The 17540-nt window shown below is 43.3% G+C and overlaps 1 protein-coding gene across 1 annotated transcript in view; it reads left to right on the top strand.

Moving 5' to 3' along the window:
• The window catches only part of LOC109896789 (synapsin-3), a 121733-nt gene that overhangs the window by 34669 nt on the left and 69524 nt on the right, over positions 1-17540 (top strand). The window contains exons 4-6 of the mRNA XM_020491142.2: positions 897-988; positions 16434-16590; positions 17203-17292. Of these exons, the coding sequence (XP_020346731.2) occupies positions 897-988; positions 16434-16590; positions 17203-17292 (339 nt within the window). The remainder of the gene's footprint in view (positions 1-896; positions 989-16433; positions 16591-17202; positions 17293-17540) is intronic.

Here is a 17540-nt window from a genome sequence, read left to right as displayed (position 1 = left end):
ATCTCTACTCTGCCTGGGAGTTTGATCAAGTCATTAAGTAGCTGCCTGGGCTCAAGCCTCCCTCCCTGTCACAAGGCCTCTGCTGCCCTGTCCTCTCTGGGAGGCCACAGACAGACTCTGGATAACTTGATTAGTCTCTCTTTCGCTCTCTCTCCCACCCCACCCATCACAGAGAAATAGTATAGCTAGCTGGTCTGCCATAATATAATAGAGACAGTAGATGTAGCTGGTCTGCCATAATATAGTAGAGACAGTAGATGTAGCTGGTCTGAAATAATATAGTAGACAGTAGATGTAGCTGGTCTGCCATAATATAATAGAGACTGTAGATGTAGCTGGTCTGCCATAATATAGTAGAGACTGTAGATGTAGCTGGTCTGCCATAATATAGTAGACAGTAGATGTAGCTGGTCTGCCATAATGTAATAGAGACAGTAGATCAAGCTGGTCTGCCATAATATAGTAGAGAAATAGTATAACCACCATTGACCTCATTGACTTGGGGTTTCTCGTTATAGTAACTCTATTTCTATGGTCCCTCATGCCCCTAGAGAAGGGGTGACTGGAGCTTAAGTGGTAGAGCCTACCACTCACATGACGACATAGGTTATCAGTGATGGGTGTTATCTGTTGCAAAGTACTTTGATGTTTCCCACTCATATCTAAGCGTGTGTGTGTGTGTGTGGAATGTTTTACTCATATAGTTCAAAGATGTCTTTTTTTTTTTTACAGAAAGCCAGAAAGGCTTTTTATGTTAATGTTGAAAGTTAGGACTGTTTTTTTGATGTTTCAGGCCTATAGACACACATGTAAATTGTGTTTTACAGTAATTTGATACTTCTATCGCCCAGTGAATGTGTATAACTCAGCGTGGCGTTTTTCTCCTTGTTTCACAGGCGGAGTTCTCCGAGATCAACCTGGCTTCGTACATGAACTCTGGGTGTATGATTGATATGCAGGCCATAAGAGGAGGAACCAAAGTGGTCAGGTAAGGTAACAAATAGATGGAGAGAGGTAAAGAGAGCGGCCCCTATATGTCAGTCAATAGCTCTGTTCTGACGCATTTGCCCACGCATCTTCAGTCTGCCTCAGTGGGTCCGGACAATGGCTCCAGTTATTCCCTTCAACAGCCATCAGCTACATTGTAGTTGTGTGTGTGTGTGTGTGTGCGCATTTGCTTTCAGTCACAAAAAAGGGATGTCACAATAGATGATGGAGCCGGTGGGAAATTATATGACAAGGACTGGCTATTACTGTCATGCAAAACATGTCTGTGAATACCTCTGAAAAGAAGTTCAGTATCGAACGCACCCAACCTTTTTACCTCTGTATCCTTCCTCTCAGCTCAAACACTACTTCTCAGACTTCCAGAATTCCCTCTTCAATTTTGCTCTGTGTTCCATACTACAGCAAGATTCCAAAATGGAATAGTCTTCACACAACTTCTTTACATACCAACTTCTTCCTCTGTGGGCTGCAGTGGAGCTGTGTTTCTGGTAGTTTGGGAGTTGACGTCACCGCCTGCCTCTCTCTTCCTTCATGTAGCAGGGTTTAAAGGTCCTGATTTAGTCAATTAGATCAGCTAATGAGGTGCATGCTGCTATGGAGTGTCAGACCACTGCTTGTTTCACAGCCTTCTGGGGAGTGCACTAGCCTGGTCCCAGATCTGTTTGTGCTCTCTTGCCATCTGCATAACATTGATCTGGGACCAGGCTAGTAATGTACTACTCGGCTCTATGCTGGCATTGCTACGATACTTTATCGCGATAATGAATGTTGTTTTTCTTCTTTACACATCTGAAAAAATGACCTACTGGGTTGGATGATCTGGCAGTTGTACAGGAAATGTTAAGGAAACATTCTGGCCTTGTGTAGTTTGAAGCAGTTTGAAGTTAAGTCAAGGATACACAGTGGCTAGACTAGACGGGTTGTAGGGTTGTGTATCATGCCTTTCTGTCGTAGCTTGTCTGGGAGGTGGATGCCTGCCTGGCTGTCTGTCACTGAGGTTATTGTATTGCTTGCCTGTGTTATGTAGTCAATTACCATGGATTGACTGCAATAAAGAGTCAATGCCCACATGAAAAATACTACAGGAATTACTATAGAATTCTGTAGAATACTATACTTCACACTAGGGCTAATCCCAATTAGTCGACTGGTCGATTGTTTTAGTAGAGCTTTTGGAAACAACCTGCTCATTCAAAGGTTTTTCTTTATTTTTACTGTTTTCTACATGCATAAATAACACATGGAATGAAGTAACCAAGAAAGTGTTATAAAAGATGTTTTGATTTGTTTATATGAGTTTTTTCAAAGTAGCCACCCTTTGCCTTGATGGCAGCTTTGCACACTCTTGGCATTCTCTGAACCAGCTTCATGAGGTGGTCACCTGGAATGCATTTCAATTAACAGGTGAGCCTTGTTAAGTTAATTTGTGGAATTGCTTTCCTTTATGTGTTTCAATCAGTTGTGTTTTGACAAGGTAAGGGTTTTATACAAAATATGGTATTTTAACAAATAGGGCAAAGTCCATATTATGCCAAGAACAGCTCAAATAAGCGAAGAGAAACTGCAGTCCATTACTTTCAGACATGAAGGTCCGTCAATTCGGAACATTTCAAGAACGTTGAAAGTTTCTTTAATGGCAGTCGCAAAAACCATCAACGGCTATGATGAAACTGGCTCCCATGAGGACTGCCACAGGAAAGGAAGACCCAGAGTTACCTCAGCTGCAGAGGATAAGGTCACTAGACTTACCAGTCTCAGAAATTGCAGCTCAAATGAACTCAAGCATTTAAGTAACAGACACATCTCAACATCATAGACCGTCATTGTAAATACGAATTTGTTCTTAACTGACTTGCACTGGTTAAAGAATAAAAAAATCAACTACAGAGGAGACTGTGTGAATCAGGCCTTCATGGTCGAATTGCTGCAAGGGAACCACTACTAAAGGACACCAATAAGAAGAGACGCGTGTTACACATTTTGGGGAATATTCAGAGGTTGAAACTTTCCGTGGGAATTAACGGTAATATATGGGAATTAATATTAATACCACTTAAATGTAGATGTTTTTTTACATTGGATATATTTACCATATATGTAGACAAACATAAACCTTTTACCTTATCATAAGTAGACATAATTGCAAATGATTAACGCCTTCCAATAGGAAAAAATAAACAATTTAGTTACGAATTGAACTTTAAATGCATTGACTTTTCACATGGGATGATTTCACTGAACATCAAAAGGGAATATTGAATGATTGCATCTCCCAAAAACTTTCAACATGCATCTGTAAAATGATAGTCTAGAAACTAAAGCTTTGGTTGTCTTCCTCTCAGGCTTCCATCTCTTCACCTTGGACCTCCTCAACGTCAGACTCTGAGGCCTCATCTTTGCTGTCACTTTCCAACCTTGTTGAGGATGGCTTGTCAGGCTCAAAAAGCCTCACATTTTCTCAGATGGCCACCAATGTTTCAACCCTTGTATTGGTCAGCCTGTGTTCCTAAACGAGGACTAGTTGCGCTCTGAGGCGGCTGATGTTGGTGGGATTTGGAGGGGGATGGAGGCAACAGAGGAAAGAGCCTCAGATCCACAAAGTCCCTTCCACCAGGTGGCTGATGAATTAAACATGTATGGAAACAGGTGAATTAACACTCAGTTGGCAAGCTAAAACCCACATGGTAGCAAAAACTAACAAACAGAAGTTGTTAACCAGTTAGAAATGATTTAAACACACTGCTGTAGGCTACTATTTACTAGTTAACAAAACATAATTTAAAATATATTCACCCCACCCAGTATTGTAATCAAAACTTACCAGAATGCAAGTAGTCTTTGGCTCAGACAGTGTAGTAGTGTGGGCTCAATAGCATCTCGTTAGTGTGCAAGATCTTGAGAATTATCTGCACATGTGATGGAAGAGTGCACTGTGCATGCAGAGGGTTGCAATTCCATTGCATCGGGGATAGTTTAACCAAAAATATTCCACAAGACCTAGAATTGCTTTAGTAAACCTTTTGTGGGTTACACATGTTATAAGCTAACTTTTTTTTGATGAATTTAAGCAAAATTCCCCCAATTCTCGAGCTTAACTTCCCATGGAAAAATGCCGGAGAAATTCCAGAAATTTACTGGAAAGTTTCCGACCCTTTGCAAACCCAAGAAACACAAGCGATGGACATCAGGACCGGTGGAAATCTGTCCTTTGGTCTGACGAGCCCAAAAGTTGAGCTTTTTGGATTCAAAATGCCGTGTCTTTGTGAGACGCAGAGTAGGTGAACTGATGATCTCCGCATGTGTGGTTACCACCGTGAAGCATGGAGTAGTTGTGGGGGTGCTTTGCTGGTGACACTGTCAGGGATTTATTTTAGAATTTAAGGCACACTTAACAAGCATGGCTACCACAGCATTCTGCAGCGATACGCCATCCCATCTGGTTTGCGCTTAGTGAGACTAATTTCTTTTTCAACAGGACAATGACCCAACACACCTCCAAGCTGTATAAGGGCTATTTGACCAAGAAGGAGAGTAATGGAGTGCTGCATCAGATGACCTGACCTCCACAATCACCTGACCTCAACCCAATTGAGATGGTTGGGATGAGTTGGACCGCAGAGTGAAGGAAAAGCAGCCAACAAGTGCTCAGCATATGTGAGAACTGCTTCAAGTCTGTTGGACAAGCATTCCAGGGGAAGCTGGTTGAGAGAATGCCAAGAGTGTGCAAAGCTGTCAAGGCAAGGGTGGCTACTTTGAAGATTCTCAAATTATAAAATATATTTTGATTTGTTACTTTTTTTTGGTACTACATGATTCCATATGTGTTATTTCATAGTATTGATGTCTTCACGATTAATCTACAATGTAGAAAATAGTAAAAAATAAAGAAACCCTTGAATGAGTAGGTGTCAACTTTTGACCTGTACTCTTTAAAAAAAATGTTTTATTTATTTGTGCCCATATCAGTGAACTAATCAATTGTGGAGGCCTAGACTAAAAGCCAATATATGCTTGATTTGAAAATGTGGTAGGTGACGCAATTGCGGAGCATGCAGAGGCCAAATCGATCTCCGTACCGTATCGCCATGCGCCTCATAAATGTTGTAATAACGCGGTGGGCTCTGTATAGCTCCATATTGCCATGATTGGTTGATGGTATGTTGGTGGTACATCCTGTATTAACGCAAACTCACTTATTTGACAACAGCTCTGCACTGCTCCGAGAAGTATGAATGACCTGATATCACCATAAATGCTGCATGGCCAATGCAGACATCGGATTGACCATGCGCCCAGATACACATCTCTCTCCCGCCAATTTATGCACATTTGTTTCATAACTTCAATTTGTGAATTTTATTTTTAGTGTATCAATTCACCATTTACATATATCACCAGTAATACATTTACCTTTAATTCATATAATTTCTAATCTACATTGTTTGTTACTTTGGTTATGGTAATTTATTTTAATGTATTCAATATTATTCCAGTCTTCCCCTTCCCGTAGAAGTAGGCTACTTGGCCTGTTCACAAATGTTTTTTTTTGCCTATTTGGGGATCTGATAGTATTTCTGATTTGCCTTACTGCACCACCACTAATGAGCTTTGGAGCTTCTCAGAGTTGTTTTCTTCACCTCAAACAGCAAGCAAACAAAGTCCATTGAGAATAACAGTAGTGCCGCAATGTATTTGCAAAATCTTTCCAGCTCTCTCCCTTTTGATAACCACTCGGCGTGAAAGGGTCAAATGTCATGCTCTAGTCCAGTGGAAATAGGACTGCCTGATTTACTTGTCAGTACTTGACTTGGACTGAAATAGGTTCCGGGTATTCATTTTGGGTACTAGTACTGTTTTATGTTTAGGTGCAGGAGCTCCACAATACTTTTGAGCTAATTGTCTTTAAGAGGAACAGGGGCTCAAGCAGTAGAACATTTTGAGGTGCCGGTACTCCGCTCTGGTGAGCTCCTGCCCAAGTTAAGCACTGCTTCTTATCCCTTGCGCAAATAGCTTACAGCTGTCTGTCCTGAGCTCACTGTTGCAAGAAACTGAATATTTTATACAATGTTGCAAGCTTCGGGCACACAAGTTGGTTGGTAAAATGTTTAAAGTGGCTACACGTGGCCTGGCTGCAAATGTGATTTTATAGGACATTTTATTTTTATCAGGAGATTACCTACCTGCAGGCTGCAATATTTTTATCCGTTGGCTTTATGTCGGCTATTTTGACATAGTTGGCAATGGCAATAGACGTGACTTTTTAGGGGTTGTATCATTTTCATTTAGATTTGGATAGAATTTAGATTAACCATATGACAATGATTTTGAGCTATGTTATTAAAAATTTAACTTTCACCAGAATTTGTAAATGAAAACCGTAGCTGGCACACAGACGGTAGAAATTGTAAGATAAATTGGCATTCCACATGAGAAAGGTTGCCAACTCCTCCTGTTGCTGATTACCGGCAACTTCATGAGAGGAATGGCAGAATCTGTTTTGGGGCCAGTAACCGAAAGGTCAGCTTGGGGATTTGATCCAACAACAAGGTAAAAATCTGTCATTCTGCCCCTGAACAAGGCAATTGTGGCGGCCAAGCGTTCATAGCGACGTCGCTTTTTGATCCTTCGATGTCGGCTCTTCCTATCATTGTGAAGCAGAATTCACCAAGCGTTGGATTGTTCACCCACTAATAGGGAACGTGGGCTGGGTTTAGACTGTCGTGAGACAGGTTAGTTTTACCCTACTGATGATGTGGTGTTGCAATCATTGTAAATAAGAATTTGTTCTTAACTGACTTGCCTAGTTAAATAAATATATATATTGTTAAATCTGCAAAAGCCAGCAAGATTGAGAGGAGGATGCTCGGATAAGGTTAAGGATTTTTTCATCTGGTTATATAGATCTCTGGCGCACTCCTGAGGCATTTGTCTTAGTTCATCAAACTGTAAGCTTAAAACATTTTAAGTTGATTTTATTAAGACACATAAGGTATGTCTACTGTATAGTGCCTTGAGAAAGTATTCAGACCCCTTGACTTTTTCCACATTTATTCTAAACTGGATTCAATTGTTTGTTTTTTTGGACTTTCTCCCATCTCTGCAGATCATCTCAAGCTATGTCATGTTGGATGGGGAGTGGATATTTTTAGGTCTCTCAATCTAGTTTTTCATGGTATAGCTGGTTTGATGAAACTAAGATTGAACTCTTTGGCCTGAATGCCAAGCATCACGTCTGGAGGAAACCTGGCACCATCCCTACGGTGAAGCATGGTGATGGCGGCATCATGCTGTGGGGATGTTTTTCAGAGGCAGGGACTGCGAGACTAGTCAGGATTGAGGGAAAGATGGACTGAGTAAGGTACAGAGAACCTTCTCCAGAGCTCTCAGGACCTCCGACTGGTGTGAAGGTTCACCTTTGCACTCACCCTAAGCACACAGCCAAGACAACACAGGAGTGGCTTCGGGACAAGTCTCTGAATGTCCTTGAGTGGCCCAGCCAGAGCCCGGACTTGAACCCGTTCGAACATCTCTGGAGAGGACGCTCCCCATCCAACCTGATAGAGCTTGAGAGGATATGTAGAGAAGAATGGAAGAAACTCCCCAAATGCAGGTGTTCCAAGATGGTAGCATCATACCCAAGGCTGTAATTGCTGCCACAGTTGCTTCAACAAAGTACTGAGTAAAGGGTCTTAATTTACTTATGTAAATGTATATTTCAGGTTTTTAAATACAAAACATTTAAATACCAATTTCTATAAACCTCTTTTTGCTTTGTCATTATGGGGTATTGTGTGTAGATTGAGGGGAATAATTTTTGGGGGATAAGTCAAGGGGTCTGAATACTTTCCAAATGCACTGTATACTAAAGTTAACTGTAAATACTGCAGTTGAGTCTGCAAAAACACTACCGTGAATACTACAGTTTTTATTCCATAGTATTTTTCTCATGTGGGTGGTGAGAGTCAATGGTGGGAAAATGTAGATAACTTTATTAAGATATGGCTGTTGTCCTTTGCTTGACACACATTCCCCTAAGCCATACAGTAGTATAGCTTATCACTGCCTACTCAGGATTTGGTGCAGTCTATAAGCGATTCTGTATTGGTGCCTAAGCTGGGCTAATAATGACTACTTATGAAAATGTTCCATTTTATTCTTAGCCGGAAGACTAAATGAAAACAAATTTTTTAAATCCTATATGCTTTGAGACACATTCCTGAAGATAACCATATCGGATAAACGGCATGTTTCCTAAGGACCTCAGATTAAAGGCATTATGTTTTATAACATAAATTGTGTGTGACATGTACTGTACATGTGAGTAGTTGGTTCGCACGGCTCTCAAACTGCTCTCTGTGTCCGTGCGTGTCCTGGTCGGTTTATAGGGCTCCTGCTGTTCCGTCCGTGCAGTGCTGCATAAAGAAGGGCCATGATCCGTTCAGCATTCTGACCCTTGACATCTGGCTACGGGTGCGCTCCCTAAACACTTCCCCCACCTCCCCTCTACTGGCCTATCAAGGGAGCACACTTTCTCACAGTTCTGTGGTTTCAGACTTTTTTTATCCAAGTGGAACTTCTTAGAAGTGCATGGTTTCCGCTTGTTTGTCATATATCAACTAAACCGTAACAAGTGCACTTACTCTGTGGGTTTTGATGCGGCCGATGCCAATGTAACTGCACATGCACTTATATGGGAGCACAAACGGATTTTACATTTAGATTTTTAAAAAGCATAACGTGAAGATACACGTTTTTGTACATGACTTCGTACTGTTATGATTAGTAGGACCTGCTGTTACTGGCTATTAGATGACTTCAAGTGGTTCTGCCCTTGTTATTGTCTGCCATGGCGTAGAGGTAGGCATGTTTTTGAGCATATATGGTGCGTTCTCATTCGTGCAAGAGTCGTGTCCAAAACGTGCCGTTTTTTTTTGCTTTTCTTTTTGCTATTTCTGCCAAACCCCTCCAGCCCAGCTGCTGAACTTTAACTTAAAGCAGAAACACTGGTCTAGCAAAGTGTTTCACGATTATAGCAATGGAGCATGATTAGCCACAGCAAAAGGACTCCGATCAGCACAGCCAAAGGTTTCATCTCCACAGTCCTGCTCCTCCTGTGACGAATGAACTGAAATCCAATCAGGGAGGTGATTAGGGTAATGGGAAACCGCATCCTGCCCAGCCATGCTGGCAGCAATACGCTGTGAATGAGCAAATGCCTGTCTGCCTGGACTGGGCTGGGAGATTCAATATGGCCGCTTGTTTACCTGTTATGTGCATGCAACGTACAATGACAACACCCCCACTCACATTATAGGTGCTGGATTAATTAGGCCAAGTGAAGAGCCGTTATAGAGGGCAGGATCGGTTATACTGTTTGACAGCTCCCAGAGACCTCACTATGCCTGTCTTATCTGACTTGGTCCCTCAGGGTGGTGTAAGTACCCAGCTGTGTTTAGAGGGCAAAGTGCTTTTCGGGCATGCCAAGGACAACAGGCATGTTTTGGCAAAGCGATTACTAGTGTATAAGAGGCTTTTTTTTAGAGAGCTACCACAGGTCATACTAAAATGTCAAGTGTAAATGTTTTACATACAGAGCTCATATAACTGTATTGAATTATAATATAATTGTACATAAATGTTTTATTTGTTACATTTGACTGTAAAACCTAACAGTACTACTTATTTTTCTGAGTAAGGTGAATGAATACCATTTAGCAAAATACTTTATGAAACAGTTATTTTAAACAAATGCATATGTCATTGAACAACCCTATGCCATGATTAGATGGTGAAACGCACCGTTCTCTTTCATAATTTCTATAAACAATAAAAGCTCATTTACATTTTCACCAATGTTTGTGTATATATAGCGTTTTGGAATTTTAAACTCTTCAATTGAACACAGTAAGTTCCTCCATACCTGGAGACGTGTGGATTTCACTGTCCTTGAACACTTCCAGAGACGAGAACAAATTTGTCTCTGTAGATTTGGTTTTGATTTACATACCATGCTCACCTGCTTTTACATTTGTATGTTCATGCATTGTGTAGCGCCAAGACCTAAACTGAATGCCAATGCACCTTGCTTATCCAGAGCCATACTATTTTGTAGCAGACCGGCAGTGGGAGTTCCTAACCCTGTCATGGTTGACTGCAGGGGCCCGTCCTCCATCTGCATTCCTCCCTGTCCTCACCCCCCCCCAGACCTGCCCCCCCCCCCCCCCAGACCTGTCCCCCCCCCCCCCCCCAGACCTGTCCCCCCCCCCCCCCCCCCAGACCTGTCCTCACCCCCCCCCAGACCTGTCCTCACCCCCCCAGACCTGTCCTCACCCCCCCAGACCTGTCCTCACCCCCCCAGACCTGTCCTCACCCCCCCCCCAGACCTGTCCTCACCCCCCCTCCAGACCTGTCCTCACCCCCTCCAGACCTGTCCTCACCCCCCCCAGACCTGTCCTCACCCCCCCCAGACCTGTCCTCACCCCCCCCAGACCTGTCCTCACCCCCCCCCCCCCCCCAGACCTGTCCTCACCCCCCCCCCCCCCCCAGACCTGCGGTCAGTCTCACAGATGGAGCAGGGATATTGCATCAGCAGATACTTGTATGTTATTCTTTTTCTAATTCTCTGTCCCGTAAGCTACCATAACCAGCCCTACCCAGACAAAGGTTGAACCTCCTTGAGTCCTGAGGCAGACGCAGTGTGACGGGGCCTGGCTCTGCTTAGATTACCTCCGATGTAGATTACTGAACCAAAACCAACCAGTTTCATGTCACCTAAACACACACTCACTCTGTACACATACACAGGTTCAAACACATGTAAAGTAGCGTGTACCTCATATGTACACCAAAATCGACCCCAGAATTGAGACCGACATGTCATGCGCAATTGAATCACTTTTTTTCTACTGAAGACCCTTGCTACTGTACTTCAATCAGACCTTCTAATACCTCAGATGCGGTAGTCTTATCGCAAATGAATCCAGCTCAAAGACGGACACGCTGAAGTCAGGCATGTGCTTAACAAACCTCAGGATGATTTCCACCAAAAGCACCACCACCAGACATTAATACAAGTACTATACAGCTCAGAATTAGTCCTGATGCCAATTCTGTAATGTTTTCATGAAAACAAATGGTCCCTCTATAACCACTAAGTCATAACACAAATTTCCCTTTCTGCTATAGGTAATTTACTAGTGCTATATCTCTGACTCGCTCCTGCACCGCAATTCACATCTGATGCTTTACATATTAACAGTGGAAGTGCGCAACTTAATTGGTCTGTCATGTAGACCGAAGATCACATTTTCTGCTGGAATTAACGGTCTCTTACCCACTACACTGAGTGTACAAAACATTAGCAACACCTTCCTAATGTTGTGTTGCACCCCCTGTTTGCCATCTGAACAGCGTCAATTCATTGGGTGCATGGACTCTACAAGGTGACAAGTGTTCCACAGGGATGCTGGCTCAGGTTGACTCCAATGCTTCCCACAGTTGTCAAGTTGGCTGGATGTCCTTTGGGTGGTGGGCCATTCTTGATACACACAGGAAACTGAGTGTGAAAAACCCAGCAGCGTTGCAGTTCTTGACACACTCAAACCGGTGCACCTGCTACCATACCCTGTTCAAATGCACTTCAATATTTTGTCTTTCCCATTCACCCTCTGAATGGTGCATACAGAATCTATGGCTCAATTGTCTCGAGGCTTACAAATCCTTATTTAACCTGTCTCCTCCCTACACTGATTGGAAAGAGCAGGTGTTCCTAATGTTTTATACACTCGGTGTATGTCTTGTGTTTTCTTGCTAGGGTAGGTGTATTCACCATTTCTCTGACCCTCTGTGCTCCATAGGAGCTCTGCATGCATTCCTCACTGGACCATGGCCAGAGCAGTGGTCTTTACTGGCAGGCTCTACCGCATGACTGCGCCACCGCCCATCATGGTCCTGAGCTGCAGCCAGGTCTGCCTGTGACCGTGACAGTACAACCGCTGCTCCGAATAGTCCAAATGGTCCATAACATGTTCCTCTCCCAAATGCATATTTTACTGTACTTATTCTCACTCTTTTTCTTTGTAGTTAAAGACATGTTCCGGTACTTTGGTGACAAAGTATATATATTTTTTAATTTATATTTTTTTAAACCTACCGCTTTGGAAAAGAAAGGGGGACACCTAGTCAGTTGTACAACTGAATCCATTAAACAGAAGTGTCTCTTCCACATTTAATCCAACCCCTCTGAATCAGAGCGGTGCAGAGGGCTGCCTTAATCGACATCCACGTCTTCGGCACCCAGGGAGCAGATGTCTCAATGTGTAGTTCATACATGCATAGTCTATGAGCAGAATGAATGCCTTACCTCAATTAGCCACGAAATCCAGGACCTATATACTAGCCATGTCAGAGGAAAGCCCCCAAAATTGTCAAAGCCTCCAGTCAACCAAGTCATAGATTGTTCTCTCTGCTACCGCAGGGCAAGCGATACCGGAGCGCCAAGTCTAGGACCAAATGGCTCCTTAACAGCTTCTGCCCCTAAGCCATAAGACTGCTGAACAATTAATCAAATGGCCACTCAGACTACTGTTTTTTGCTGTTATTGTCTATGCATAGTCACTTTACTTCTACCTACATGTACGAATGACCTTGACTAACCTGTACCACTGCACATTGACTCGGTACCGGTACCCCCTGTATATAGCCATTTTATTGTTACTTTATATATATCTATATATAAATATATATATTAGATTTTTTACATAACTCTCTTTCTTGAACTCCATTGTTGGTTAAGGGCTTGTAAGTAAGCATTTCACGGTAAGGTCTACACGTTGTATTTGGCGCATGTGAAAAAGTCTGATTTGAAATCCCTAGTTCTAGCCAATGAGCTTCAGGCCCTCGCATTTGAATGACCACTATCAAGAGACCTGCCCAGCGTTATCCAATGACGTGGCAGGGCGGGCGCAACGGCTCAGAGTGAGTGATGCTCCATTACTTTTTAGCCAGTAGTTCTAAAAGTAGCACTCGCAAACCAAAAGTGGTACCTGAAAATGGTGTACTATGTCACATACGTATGTACCTCTCACACCCCCTGCTCTTTCACTCTCCTGTCATTCTCCATCCATTCTTCAAAGCTGGTCTGGGCTTGGTGTGTGGCGATAACTGTCTCTTACGGACGCTCCCTGTAGACCTAACGGGTGCACAATAACACAATGTCCTCTTGTTCTGAGCAATGCGCTGCAGTCAACACGCGTGACCTTTTGTGGAACACTTTGTGAGGTTGGGCCGTATTACCCTTATCAACCTGAGTCAGACAGATTGGAGGGAGATTACTCTACCAGTGGACCTTTTGAGGCTGGCAAGAGGGCATTACAAGGATAAATATACATGAATTGCAATTCCGAATAGATCTCCCAGAGGAGTCGATGAAAAGGTCAAAGATGTGGAAGATGCAGTTACTTAGAGAATGGAATGGCAGGCGATTGTCATGTTTGACTGGTATTCCCCCTCCCCTGACATGCTTCAAGGTCTGACGAAAACAGCCATGGCTACAAATGTGATTGTTTATCACGATGGTAATATCCTACCTCCCTGCCCCAGTAGTACTGACTTCACATGGGGACAATCTGCTCCCTGATTCAACTCGGCACCAACACAGAAACGGCATCTACACTGAAAGCCCAATTACAGGAGTAAAAGGGTAAAGCCGAGTTCATTAATGCAAATGTTCCAATAAATCCTGTCCCACAGTTTGCTGCAATTTAAAGCAGTTGCCATAGTTACCATCAAAACCAACTGAACTGTAACACGCCGAACATGCACCAGCAAGACGCCCAGTAGAAGTGACTATGGCCTGGACTAGTGTGTGGGACCGATCTGTTGTTTATAGCTCCCACTCTGCTCACCCCCTCTCCCTGAGGAACCCAATTCCATTTGGCTAATAAAGCAGAACCTTCAATTCCACATAAATACAGCACATCCCTACCTCACATCTCGGCATCATCTCCATCCCCATTAAACATTCCTTTATTGCAACACTGATGAACAATTTAAAGGGTGCATTAGCATAATGGCCATGAAGTGATCACCATTGGGCCTGAGCGATTTGGGATCGTAAAGAACAAAATACATTTAATACACAGCTTTGATGTGATTCACAACCCACAGGGAGCATTACTCGGGCAGAAGGACTGATAACAAAGTTAATGGCTGGAATAAGTGTGTTAATGCTGTAGCTTTATAGGGCAATGCTGCTATTAGCTGTAGCCTGGCTAAAAACAATCGCATGATCACAGCCTGCACTTCTATGCTAATGATGAGCAGTAAATAGGTTGTACAGATAGGTGCATGCAGCATACATAAGCCGCTATTAGCCGTCTATCACAGTGCCATCCGTTTTGTCACCAAAGCCCCTTATACCACTGCGACCTGTATACTCTAGTCGGCTGGCCCTCGCTACATATTCGTCGCCAGACCCACTGGCTCCAGGTCATCTAAGTTTATGCTAGGTAAAGCTCCGCCTTCTCAGCTCACTGGTCATGATAACAACACCCACTGGTCATGGAGCACGTGCTCCAGCAGGTATATCTCACTCACCAAAGCCAACACTTGCTTTGGCTGTCTTTCCTTCCAGTTCTCTGCTGCCAGTGACTGGAACGAATTGCAAAAATCTCTGAAGCTGGAGACTTATATTTCTCTCACTAACTTTAAACATCAGCTAATTGAGCAGCTAACCAATCACTGCAGCTGTAAATAGCCCACCCAATCTACCTACCTCATCCCAGTATTGTAAGTGAAAGTGAAGTTATATTAAAAGGACAAACCTGGTGCATCAGATACCAGTGCATGTGATGTGGGCATGGTATGCGCAAGGTTTTTATCAGTCTGTCCCTTAATAAACAGATGCAGAAATAGATCGGCCCTTGGTCCAGTGCCACTACTGTGGCTGAGCAGTGTGCAGTGAGCACTTGGTCCAGTGCCACCTTGGCTGAGCAGTGAGCACAACATTTTTTAAAGAGAGCAGCTGTAGTCTTCGTGTCGCCGTGAGCAGGACAGCTCTCACTGATCCGCTGAGTCCTGAGTTGAGTCTCAAGTCGTCGGTCTTACATAAGCAACACTTCCATGGCTCCGTGTGTGTGTGAGCCCAGTTGGTAAAGCATGACGCTTGCAACACCAGGGTTGAGGGTTTCGATTCCCACGGGGGACCAGTACGAAAATGTATGCACGCATTCCTGTGAGTCGCTCTGGATACGAGCATCTGCTAAATGACAAATGTAAATATAGCAATCAACACCAAGTACCTTTGCCAGAGCTTTCTAGACATTGATTCATTGAGAACAGCTAAAGTCCACTGGAAATAACTTTCAACAGCTTATCAAGTCGAAGCAATGACTTCAGACGGATACATCAAAAAGGTACCATTCACCAAACTGTAAATTACAATAATCGAGCATTCCTAAGACAGCCATCTGACAGAACTTAATTTACATCCCTCAGCTCAGCCAGCACAGATCCATCCAAGATAGCCCACCTACCTGAATCTAAGCTGAATTTACCTTTTGGGGGAAAAAAAAAAAAACACATCCCGGTATACCTGCCTTCAGTTAAAGAGTGGAATTTTCTCCCTCTTTATCTTAATCATAGCCAGATGTGATACAATCCTCCCGGGTCCCTGATGGGTTACTTGGCCCTGTTCCCAGAACAGTTTGTAATTCCGAGGGATTAGGCTGCGTTAATTGGCTAGATGGTCAAGAAGATTAGCTTCTCTGACCAGCGTTCCTTTGTTCGCACTCCTCCTACGGCCTTTGAATAATGGAGCTTTTTTCCAACTTGTAAATAGTGAGCTGCATGTAATCTTAACGCGTTAATGCGGTGACAGATACTATCGGTCTGGGCTCTGAGCAGTTACAGCTGCTGTGTTGTACTTTGGAAAGGCTCTACGATGGCTACTGTCGTTGCAGTTCGACTGCTTGAGGTCTGGAACTTGAGTGACAAAGTCCGTAATGAAGTACAGTATGCATGCACCAATCTTGGTAATTTACTGTATATACTAAAGCTAAATTCGTATCAATATCCAGGTCTCTAAAATGCCCTACTGACAACAGGTTGGCTGTCTTTACAGTGTAATGAAGTGTCATCAGCAGTCACAGGCACACGCCACTGGGCATCAATTCCAAGGAGGTTCAATGTAATTTCATTGAAATGATGTGGAAACATTAGATTCAACCAGCGTGTGCCCAGTGGGACAGATGTTAGCTGACATTAATGCGTTCTTCCTGTTTGTATCAATGTTTTGTTAATTGGCGAAGCAGATTGTGAAAGTCAGGATGGTAGAATGTGCCCTTTTACTTTACCTTGACATTAGGAACGAAGAATGTTGTTGGTTTCCGTTATCTCATGTCCCACTTTGTTTTGTCTTTCTCCAGATCCTTCAAGCCAGACTTTGTCCTGCTTCGCCAGCATGCCTACAGCATGACTCCGGGTGAAGACTTCAGGAGCCTGGTGATTGGCCTTCAGTACGGGGGAGTCGCCAGCATCAACTCCCTGCTCTCCATCTACAACTTCTGCAGCAAACCCTGGGTGGTGCGTGATCCATAACCTGCCTACTTACCTCCTTTCCTCCCTCCATCACCCCCTACATCTTAACCATAAAGAAGAAGCCCTTAGCGGCAGCCGCAGACTGATTTATTTGGGCTATTAAAAGGAGCCATAACGCCTGTCTCTGAAACCGCAAGACCAGGGTCCTCCAGTAATACCTGTTATTATTCACCCTGTTTTAACAGGACAGAGGTTACCTGGCAAGGTGCGCTGGAGCCGGGCCATGTTACATTTGTACCATGGCTAGTCTTTAAAACCCAGACAAAACATGTTGATGGTAGTAGACAAAACATTCCGGAACTTACCTTTTTTTAGAATTCTCACAATTTCTGAATGTTTTCGAGGTCAAAGTTTCTACCTAAAAAAACGTTTTAATGGATAGGGCTGCATTCAGCTTTCAAGGTGTCAGTTAAAAAAAAAATAATAATAATAATAATAATCTAGGACTGAAATCAGTGCAAACGTCCAATGATTGTGTTTTCTTTGGTGCTATAAATTCCAGATAACTACAGATGTAGTCTAAGACGCTTTCTATCCTGCCTTCTATATACAGTAACTACTATAGCTTGGCGTCTCATGTTTTGTTTCTGCTTGCAGTTTTCCCACATGATTAAGCTCTACCACTCCCTGGGCCCAGAGAAGTTCCCACTGAACGAACAGACCTTCTACCCCAACCACACACAGATGGTGAGCGCCTTCCTGACACACTTTCTAATGTGTGTTCCTCTTTACTGCATTACCATCTTCATATTGACACAGCACTCTGGGAATGTATGAACTCTGTATGTTTTTCAGATAATCTTGATATTGCCCTTGTGACACTTGTCTAATTTGGGGTAGAAAAAGCGAGAGTTAGGCAAAATATTTCCTTTGGCGTCAAGTGTAAACATTCACGCTGAATGTCTCAGCCAGAGTTCTGGCAAACAACTCCTGTT

The sequence above is a fragment of the Oncorhynchus kisutch genome, linkage group LG9 (genome assembly GCF_002021735.2).
Source record: "Oncorhynchus kisutch isolate 150728-3 linkage group LG9, Okis_V2, whole genome shotgun sequence".
NCBI classification, from domain to species: Eukaryota; Metazoa; Chordata; class Actinopteri; order Salmoniformes; family Salmonidae; genus Oncorhynchus; species Oncorhynchus kisutch.
The sequence above is the reverse complement of the archived record's forward strand: the minus strand, read 5'-3'. Positions and strand labels throughout refer to the sequence as shown.